This window comes from Lycium barbarum, chromosome 10, assembly GCF_019175385.1.
Source record: "Lycium barbarum isolate Lr01 chromosome 10, ASM1917538v2, whole genome shotgun sequence".
Taxonomy (NCBI): domain Eukaryota; kingdom Viridiplantae; phylum Streptophyta; class Magnoliopsida; order Solanales; family Solanaceae; genus Lycium; species Lycium barbarum.
Genome location: NC_083346.1, coordinates 122,065,749 through 122,076,407, shown reverse-complemented (window position 1 = coordinate 122,076,407; position 10,659 = coordinate 122,065,749). Strand labels below are relative to the sequence as shown.

Sequence of the window (10,659 nt, the reverse complement as noted above, 5' to 3'; positions counted from 1 at the left end):
AAAACTGATCGCCTTTAGTTTATTGATAATACGAATCATTCTAATCATTTTCTTCCTTCGAGCATGTGATTTAGCCTCATCAAATGTTACAGTTGACGAATCACGCGATTTCGATTTCGAGCATGAAACTGGAGTTGTATAACTCAATTCATCTATCAGTGAAATTTCAGATATGCTCTTCATTCTGCCAAAAAACACACACATACAAAAAAAAAAAAAAACTCATAAAAGCAACAAAGTAAAGAAAATTTGAGAGAAATTTGGAATTTCGTTATACATAGAAGATGAAGAATTAGTTGATTTGAACTTCGAATCTGAAATCAGCATTGTATAACTCAATGAATCTATCTGTGAAATCTCAGATATGCTCTTTATTATTCTGCAAAACAAGCACAAATACACACACAAAACAAAAACTCATAATAGCAACAATTTTGAGTAACACAAGTTTGAGAGAAACTTCAAATTTCGTTAATACTTTGGAGATGGAGAATATGAAATCTCACATATGCTCTTCATTCTGCAAAACAAGTACAAAAAAAAACACACAAAAAATATCATAATAGCAACAATTTCAGTAATTCGAATATATTTTCGTTAAAGTTTGGAGATGGAGAATGTACTGCAAAAAAAAAAAAAAAAACTCATAATAGCAACAATTTCATTAACGCAAATTCCAGAGAAATTCGAATTTCGTAAAAACACAAAAAAGGCTCATAATAGCAACAATTTTAGTAACGCAAATTTGAGAGAAATGACAATTTCATTAAAATGTACTGCAAAAAATAAACACACACAAAAAAAAAACAAAAAAAAAAACTCATAATAGCAGCAATTTCAATAACGCAAATTCGAGAGAAATTCGAATTATGAAGTGCAAAAAGGAACACAAAAAAACTCATAATAAACTCAATGCAACTATCTGTGAAATCTCAGATATGCTCTTAATTCTGCACAAAAAAAAAAAAAATGATAATAACAACAATTTCATTAACGCAATTTGGAATTTGAGTTATACTTAGGAGATGGATTTATTGAGAGAAGGAGAAGAGCAGAAGCAACGTGAAGTTCATCTTCATTTGGAAATGTTTCTTCTTCCATTGTTAATTAACTTCTTCAACCTTGTTTTTCTTTCTCTATGGTATTTGAAAATGGCGCGTTAAAGTTAAAATCTTTGGGTTATTTGAATTATGTTACTAATTACTTGCTGATTACTGACTCTGTAATGGGCTCACAATTGTTCTTCAAAGGCACTGGTCTTTAATTTTTGGTCTTCGCCTAGTACTCCGAGGTTCTGGATTCAAATTCCGGCTCAATAAAATAAAATAAAAAATCGTCAAGGCAGAGTTTCATAGCAAAATTAGGCCTATTCGGGCAAAAGTTAGACTTTAAGGCAGAGTTTTGTAAAATTTCAACTGAATAAAAAAAATTATCTTAAAGCAAACCTCTACTTAAGGGAGATTTTTCCCTTGAGGTATAAGGCAACTCTACCTTAAGGCAAAGTTTTGTCATGCCTCGTGGCAAGACTTTGCCTTAAGGTAGCAAAACTCTGCCTGATCAGGTAGAGTTTGAGGCAAAACTCTACCTTGCGAATTCAAACTCTATCTTGCAATTTTTTTAAAAAAATTTCACTAAGTGGGAGTTTGAATCCGAAACTAAGAAATTTTTAGCGAAAAACAAACATCAATTTGAGGGCGAAAAATTAAAGACCAACGCCTTTGAAGAATATTCCGCACAAAAAAAAAAAATGAATCCAGTATACTTCCGTGGTTCGGCCCAAGGTTCTAAGATTGACATGGGACCCATTGAACATGAACTAGTCAAAATTGGGGGTTGTCAGCCCATTGGACCTATAATAGTATCCAAATTTGACCCTGATTTTGGGGCGAAGTGGACAAATATGCCGATCCCTATTTAAAGAATAGCCAGAAGTTAAATTATTTTTAAGTTTAGCTACCTCGTAATCCAATTCAGACCTGCAAAACTAAAGTTGATCAAATTCACAGGTCTGAAGTTGAAATTGCCTAAGCCTAACTTCATGCCTCAGTATGAATGCCAATTTTTTTTTGGGCAATTTGCACCATTGTTTTTATTCGGGGGTGGTCTTTCATTTTTGGCCCTCCAATTGCTGGTCTTTAATTGCTGTCTTTCACCTAAAATACATCAAGGTTCTAGGTTCGAACTCCAGCTCAGTAAAAAAAAAATCGCAAAGCAGAATTTCGTAGCAAAATTAGGCCTATCCGGGGCCTAACTTTTGTAGAATTCCAGCTGAGTAAAAAAAAAAAAATTGCCTTGCTACTTTATAAGATAGAATTTTCCCGAAGCCTTAACTTGCAATTTTTTTTTTTACTGAGCGAGGGTTCGAATCAGAATCTCAGGGTATTTTCGACCAATTTTTTAAGTGAAGGACAAAAATTAAAAACCAGCAATTTGAGGGCCAAAAATTAAAGACCAGTGCCTTTGAAGGACAATCCCTGCAAAAAAAAAAAAAATGATTTTACTTTAGATATTTGGGTATGAGATTGGCATATAGTTGATTACTCAAATTGTAGAGTACTTCAGTCGAGCTTGAACCTGCACAACCTGAAACAAGACGGAACCAAATGAAAGCTCTCTAATAGCACTATGCGCCATTGTCCAGTCTACTTTTTTCTCTACTAATTCGGCTGATATACACCTTAATCGAACACTGTCCACATCCTACGCAAAACAGTCAGTTCGTAGGGAATAGCACTCGGGATATTAATTAATGAGTGAATTTTTCTCATAAATCGTTACAAGAGCAGTTATTTAGTATATTACGTTTGTTGAGTTCACTAAAGAAGAAGTTACAATAACGAGCGGTCTGAAGTTGTTTAAAGTTGGCTAAACTCTAAATAGTGCTTGATAACTTGATATATTTTAAATCGGGGTTCTCAAAGCGGATATCTAGTGCAATTCTTATTTGATTTTGGGGGTTGAAGTGCACAGATGGCTCCTTTTGAGGTTGTTGTTTATATTTTGTCCATATATTATTAAAAGTCCTGCTACATAACCGAAAGAATGAGACCAACTCTAGAACAATTGATCTAAAGTTTGATCATAATTTTTTTCGCCAGTAGTTCAGTTTGTTCTTTCAACTTAGGTCATCAGGTATAAAATTTCTCGTGAACTTGTGAGTGAAATTCTCCAGACAACTTCTTTTTGAGTTCCAAATTTATTATTTTACCTTGTTGAACCACTCAATAACATGAGAATATAGATAATTCTTTACTTCCCAACCAATTTTTAACCTTATTTTTCATGGTTCATAACTTCAACAAATAACTTACACCTAAAGTTTTGTTCTCGTTTGCCTTTCTTTTTCTCAAACTTTTATGACTTCATCCAATTGAGTTGTTTTCTTCTTTCTTTTCAAAAATCTTGAGTTAGTTGATTTGTCCTATTCTTGGGTTATTGGCCACCCAATCTCCAGATCATCAACATAAATAAACTAACAAACAAAAACTCAAAAAAAAAACAAAAAAAATAAAATAAAGAAAACAAAAATGGTAGAGTCTAACAAGTGAACATCTCACCAAACTGCCCCAACTGATGTTAGCCTTCAAGATAAAGCAACCCCACCCCCCCAAACAACCCAACCCCACACCACCCCACCCCACGCCCCCTTCATACCCTGTCGGCAAACACAAAAAACACAGACTTAAAGATTCAATTTTTTCTCCCAAGTCAATATTACTTACTAGACTTCAAGAACTCAAAATAAAGAACACATTTTTATCTTTCTTTGTGAAAATTAAGGTTGTGGGGTTTCAATGTTAATCCAAGATCGTGATGATGGTAGTCCTAAATCATCAAAAGGATCAAAACCCATTAAGGAAAGATCACAAATTCCATTATCAATATCATCAAGAACCAAGAATCTTGATTTTTCCACATGGTTTTCTGATAATCTTTACAAAATTATCACTTTTTCCCTCTTAATTTCAACCATAGCCATTTTTTTCTACCTTAAAAGTGTTACTAATGATACCACTACTCTTCTTTGTTTACAAACAACTCAAACTCACTCAATTAAACCTGAGTTTCCAAAGATTAAATGGAATAATATACCAAGTATACAAGATAAGTATACACCTTATGCAAATTTTCGATCTGAGAAATGGGTTGTTGTTTCTGTATCAGATTATCCATCAGATTCACTTAAAAAGCTTGTGAGGACTAAAGGGTGGCAAGTTCTTGCAATTGGGAATTCAAAAACACCTAAAGATTGGAACTTGAAAGGTACAATTTACTTGTCTTTGGAAATGCAAGCTAAGTTAGGATTTAGAGTTGTTGATTACTTGCCTTATGATTCTTATGTTAGAAAAACTGTTGGTTATTTGTTTGCTATACAACATGGTGCTAAAAAGATATTAGATGTCGATGATCGTGGCGATGTGATTGATGGCGATATTGGTAAGCATTTTGATGTTGAATTGATTGGTGAGAGTGCTAGGCAAGAAGTGATTTTACAGTATAGTCATGATAATCCTAATAGGACTGTGGTTAACCCGTATGTGCATTTCGGGCAACGGTCTGTTTGGCCTAGAGGTTTGCCATTGGAAAATGTAGGTGAGATTGGACATGAGGAGTTTTACACTGAGACTTTTGGTGGAAGACAGTTTATTCAGCAAGGGATCTCGAATGGTTTACCGGATGTGGATTCAGTGTTTTATTTTACTAGGAAGTCGGGGCTTGAAGCATTTGATATTAGATTTGATGAGCGTGCCCCTAAGGTGGCATTGCCCCAGGGTATGATGGTGCCGGTTAATTCTTTTAATACGCTTTTTCATACGTCTGCATTTTGGGGTTTGATGCTTCCGGTTTCTGTTAGTACAATGGCTTCTGATGTTTTAAGAGGATATTGGGCACAGAGGATATTATGGGAGATTGGTGGATATGTTGTGGTGTATCCTCCTACTATTCATCGATATGATAGAATAGAGGGATACCCTTTTTCAGAAGAGAAAGATCTACATGTGAATGTCGGCCGTTTAACCAAGTTTTTGGTAGCGTGGAGATCGGGTAAACACAGGTTGTTTGAAAAGATTTTGGAGTTAAGCTATGCGATGGCTGAAGAAGGCTTTTGGACAGAGCAAGATGTCAAGTTTACTGCTGCATGGCTTCAAGATTTGCTTGCTGTTGGGTACATGCAGCCTCGAGTAATGTCTTTAGACTTGGATCGGCCAAGGGCAAGTATAGGCCATGGCGACAGGAAGGAATTTGTACCTCAGAAGTTGCCATCTGTTCATCTTGGGGTAGAAGAGATTGGTACTGTGAATTATGAAATCGCCAATTTGATTAAGTGGAGGAAGAATTTTGGCAACGTTGTGCTCATAATCTTTTGTAGCGGGCCTGTTGAACGTACTGCCTTGGAGTGGAGATTGCTTTATGGCAGGATATTTAAGACAGTTATCATATTGTCAGACAAGAAGGACGTAGATCTTGCCGTTGAAAAAGGAAATGTGGATTATATATACAGGTTAGTCATCAACATCATTTTTCTTCACTTTTTAGTTGTTGATAATAAGTTTACAGTTTCTGTTATCTTGGGTGGCAAAGTGTAAATGTGAAGTGCTGAGTTTTACTTGAAGATTTGCTGCAAATGATGTTGAAGAGTGACCTGAAACTATTAAATTTTAATTGCTTGAAAGCCATCAATTACTTTTCCTTAATATAAAAGTACATGACTCTTATAAAAGTGAAATGGGTCAGTAAAACTTAGTACGCCATACATGGAATATGTAGTAACATCTAACATATTAGTGTGTCCCCATTCTACGTACTTGTGAGCAGAAATATTTGTGTTCCGAGACTGTGGCACTATGTGTTGGTTTAGGAGGTTGTCTTTTTTTTTTTTTTTTTCCTTTTTTCTGGGTCACGTGAGTCATTATGAAATAGTTCGGGACGAAGAGGAGTAGTTGAGGAGAATAGGGAAAAAGAGGTGTCTCAGGCGAAGTTTCGAAATAATGTTCGTAGTTCGTACATAAGTGATCTAGATTTTTAGGCCTGGCCGTAAATCTGGTGATACTTATGCTAAACAGGACCTGCTGCTTTAATGATGCTTGCCGGAGAATTTACTTTTAACTTATAACTCCACTCTTTGATTGTTGATAAGCTCATAAAATGAAAGGGTGGAGACTTTTTCTTAAACATCTAATCGCTTTGCTTCATATTCTAGTTCATTTTCGGATAGAACTTTGGTATAGCGCTTGTTGCAATCTGCGACTCTTGTTATACCAACCAGTAAATCAGTGCGAGCAGTAATGGAAGATACGCCTACCATGAATGGTACCATATGCAAAAATAACATTAATGGAGTGTGTGACCATTTCGTCTAAAAGTTTAAGCTGCTAGAAAGAGCACACTTCTATTTACTTAATTATATCTTCAAGATGTCCTTCACATGCGGGCTTGATTATTTTTGATGGGTCAAGCACGTGCATATTCTTTTTGATAATGGGTGGTAGTGTAGGGGTGCTTAGTGCACCAGGTTGTCCTTTTTAATGGGTGGCAGTGAGACTCGAATTGAGGACCGCTGCCTGCTCGCTTATCAGATTAAAGTGCGTGACCATCTCATCTAAAAGCTTAAGCTACTAGAGAGTTTATTTACTTATTCTTTTACATTCAACAACCATGAAAAGAATTGCGTCAGTACAATAAAATTAATTACTTCAAGAAAATCGAAAAAAGAGATTATATGCCTGTGTGAGTGTTTTCCATGAAAGGTCCTCCATTTGAAAGACCAGCGGTCAATAAGAAATACCTCGTGGAGCCAATTTTAACTGGATAACGATTTAATTTATTTTGAAATATCATGACTTTCTAGTTATTCTTTATTTGAAAACTGTTTCAATCATGTTAGTCTAATTTTTCGGCCTTGCTACATTCCGATGTTCTTAATTAAATACAATGTTGGAAAATTCTTTTTCAGGTATGCGCCAAAAATATTTGATAGATACACTAGTGCAGAAGGCTTTCTATTTCTTCAAGACGATACTATCCTTAATTACTGGAACTTACTTCAAGCAGACAAGTCTAAACTCTGGATAGCAAACAAGGTAAGTGCATATATGAAGTCCCTTTTTTTGCGTATCAATTTCTTGTTAGTGGGAGGTTTCTACTATTTGTTACTCCTTTTGTTTCAATTTGTTTGTCTTATTTTCCTTTTTAGTCTGTTTATAAAAGACTAAGGCTGTGCACAATAGGCCCTTGTGGTCCGGCCCTTCCCCGTTGATACGCTCAAATTGCACCTTTTAATAGCGTAAAGCGGACGATGTCAAATATAGTAACCCAACAAGGTTGGGGTCGAATCCCACAGAGAATATGGTGTGAAAAGTTTACTAAATAAGTATTATACTAATCTTGCGGTCCTGGTGTATTCCAGAAAAAGGGGTTTTATAGTTGTTTTGGTTTGTGGACTAATTTAGATTGACTAGTAATTTAAAGTTGTAAAGTTATGGGTAAAAAAGAACCAAGGTTGTGTCCCCGTCGGATAAAGTGTATGATCATGGGTATCGATCTTGATATACTTCTAATAGATCGTTGTATGAATGCACTTAACCTCTATGTGAATCTAGACTATTTCTCAATAAGAGAAGATTATTTCTTTCTATGCTTTTCTCAAAGATAAGAAAGTATGCATGAAGAACGGTTAATTATGCCAAGTAAATTCCTCTTATTCCTAAGTGAATTTATTAAACAAGGTTTAAAGCCTTGAGTTCTTGTTATTTGTTCTTACCAAGCCCTAGTTATTTTCCCAAATAAATCAAAGTTTATGGCGTTAGCTAATGTTTGCAACCACTAACTATATGATGAAAACGAAGAATAAATAAACCCTAACAATTCATTATGCGTATATCATTCACAATCCCCAATCACACAACACTCATCCTTGGGTTCACAACCTTAGTAAAGGTGTTTAGCTACTCAGGGCAACAAGAAAACAATAAAAGATTGAAGATTGCATAATTGAATTTGTATTGAGACTTACGAATAAAATTGAAAGTAAACGAATGTAATTGTCTGGAAAATCTTCAAAAGTAATAAGAACCCAAAAGTAATTACTACAAGTCTAAAACTCCAGATGTTTGAAAAATAAAACCTAAACAGGTATTTATACAAGTTAAACTCGGAATAAGTAATCCCAATCCAGTTCTAGGTCGGCTTGCAACTCGACGGGTCGTCTTTGTGCTTTGACAGTCATCGACATGTTAACGGTGCATGACGACGATCTGATGACAGAATTTGATGTATGTTGACGAGGCAACTCGACGGACTGTCGAACATGTTGACGGCCGTCAATCTTCCAGCTCTGCATATCGTCGATCTTCCTTAGCTGCAGGAACTCTCCATGCATTTATAACACCAAAACGACGGACTGTCGTCATGTCGACGGTCCGTACTTAGTGCACGCTAGTACAGAACACCTAGATTTCTTGTTTTCACTTGCCGAGCATTCCAACTTCGAAATACCTGCACAACACACAAAACACATCAAACTAACACAAACTTACTCGAAAACAAGTAAAACTTAGTTAAAAAGCATTAGATGTGCCATAATTTCATGGCACATCATCCGTCCGTGCATAGCGGCAGCATAGTAGACCGGGCTGCCCTTTTTTTAAGTCTGTGTAAAAAGGAATGTCACTTTCTATATTTAGTAACTTTTTACACCAAACATCTTACATGGCATATTTAAGATTCAAAGGGCTTTTTGGTACACTACACACATCTTTAGTTTAAGACCACAAGATCAAAAGTCTTCTTTATTTTTTTAAACTCTGTTTCAAGTCAAACTAAGACAAACAAATGAAAAGGAGGGAGCAATTCCTACTTTTTATGGTTTAATTGAAGGAATTTACTGTTCTCTGGTTTCTTCTGTTACTTGTACTACTTGTTACTCAAAGGGAATTAAGAAGGAAATACACATATCTGTATGTAGAACAATCTATGTAATGCTCTTTATTTCGTTGTTCATCTCGGAGAGGAGATATTTATCTAGACATAAGACATCTAAGTCAATCATCGTGAGGGAAGAAATTTCATCCTATGATGTCTTTGGACATTGGCCATTGTGATACATACTTTATGGATCTGTAGCTTGAGGTTTTTACTTGTGGCTAAAGCTCATTTGCTTGATCATCCAACTGCTTCCAGTAGAGAGGGGGAAGAGGGAAACTTTTTGAGTTCGTCGTTTGGTTGTTGGTTAGAGTTATGCAGGTATAGGTATTAGTAATGCAGGGATTAGTTATGCAGGGTTTTAGAATTTTAGTTATTCATGTATTAGTTATGTGGGATTGTAAACTAGTAACTAAACGCCGTACTTGGTGTGCTGAATTTAATACATAACAACTGAAACGCTACCACACCTGCTGCTAGTTATGTTGGTTTTAATACATGAATAACTCACTTCCTATCCAGCAACCAAATGACCCCTTACTTCTTAATTTATAGTCGCAAGTGATTAGTGTTCAAACCTTGCCTACCCAAATACACAAGTAATAGTCGTCTGATTATTTCTTATGCATATAGGTATCCAAGTCATGGCACGAGGTTCCAGTAGCTGGCAAATCAGACTGGTTCGTGAAGCAAGCAGACGTTGTTAAGAAAGTGGTAGCAACAATGCCGGTACATTTGCAAGTCAACTACAAAGAGTCAATGAAAAGCGACGACACCTTAACGATATGCAGTTCGGAGATATTCTACGTCCCTCGGCGTTTTGTATCCGACTTTGTTGACCTCGTGAATCTAGTTGGGAATCTAGACATGCATCATAAGGTTGCAGTGCCGATGTTTTTTACGGCTATGGATTCTCCACAGAATTTCGATTCAGTGTTGAATTCAATGATTTACAAGAAGAAGCCTTCCGGTAATCTAACGACAATTTATTCAGCCGAGGCACCTGCAATTCACCCGTGGAAAGTGTCGAGCGAGCAAGAGTTCATAAAACTGATCAGAGTTATGGCAGCGGGCGACCCCCTGTTAATGGAGTTGGTATAGTGTAATGATAGGTTCACTCACAGGGAAAATGTAAAACATGTAAAGTTTTATGTGCAGCTGAATTCTGCTATTCTTTTGTACCATTCATTAGTAGGAGGGATGGGGTGAAAGAAAGGTTTTGTGCTTTTGTAGATTTATGTTGTACTACTGTTTTTAACTCTCAAAAAAGTTTTGTGCCAAGAGAAATTGAAGGAGAAAACAGTGCTAGCTTTCCTCTGATTTTCATTTTGCTTCTGAATATGATACTCCCTTCATCCCAATTTATGTGAAGTTACTGGCCACAAAGTTTAAGAATAAAAGGAAAACTTTTGAAACTTTGTGGTTTAAAATAAGCCATAAGTATTTGTGTGATTATATATCATTTCATTAAGAGTAAAATGGGAAGTTTATAGTTATATTATTACTAGATAAGTTTCTATAAGCATGCTTTGTACATCTTTAGTCTTTTACATGTATACAGATGAGAAATCAAGATTGCTTTTCATCTTGATGCGTCCAACAATTGACTACATGTCCTAAAGCTGTGGTTATCACGCTGATCACGCTGTTGTGAAGCGAGTGACCATCTCATTTAAAAGTTTAAACTGATAACGAGAACACACTTTTATTTACTTAATCAGTCTTCTACGCACGCAT

The 10,659-nt window shown here is 35.8% G+C and overlaps 1 protein-coding gene across 1 annotated transcript; it reads left to right on the top strand.

The window, feature by feature from the left end:
- The first annotated feature begins 3,645 nt into the window (after nucleotides 1–3,645).
- LOC132612616 (probable glycosyltransferase STELLO1) lies at nucleotides 3,646–10,242 on the top strand. The gene is made up of 3 exons (XM_060326712.1): nucleotides 3,646–5,503; nucleotides 6,956–7,082; nucleotides 9,556–10,242. The coding sequence occupies exons 1-3, from the start codon at nucleotides 3,795–3,797 to the stop codon at nucleotides 10,021–10,023; spliced, it is 2,304 nt and encodes a 767-aa protein (XP_060182695.1). The 5' UTR covers nucleotides 3,646–3,794; the 3' UTR covers nucleotides 10,024–10,242.
- The last annotated feature ends 417 nt before the right edge of the window (nucleotides 10,243–10,659 follow it).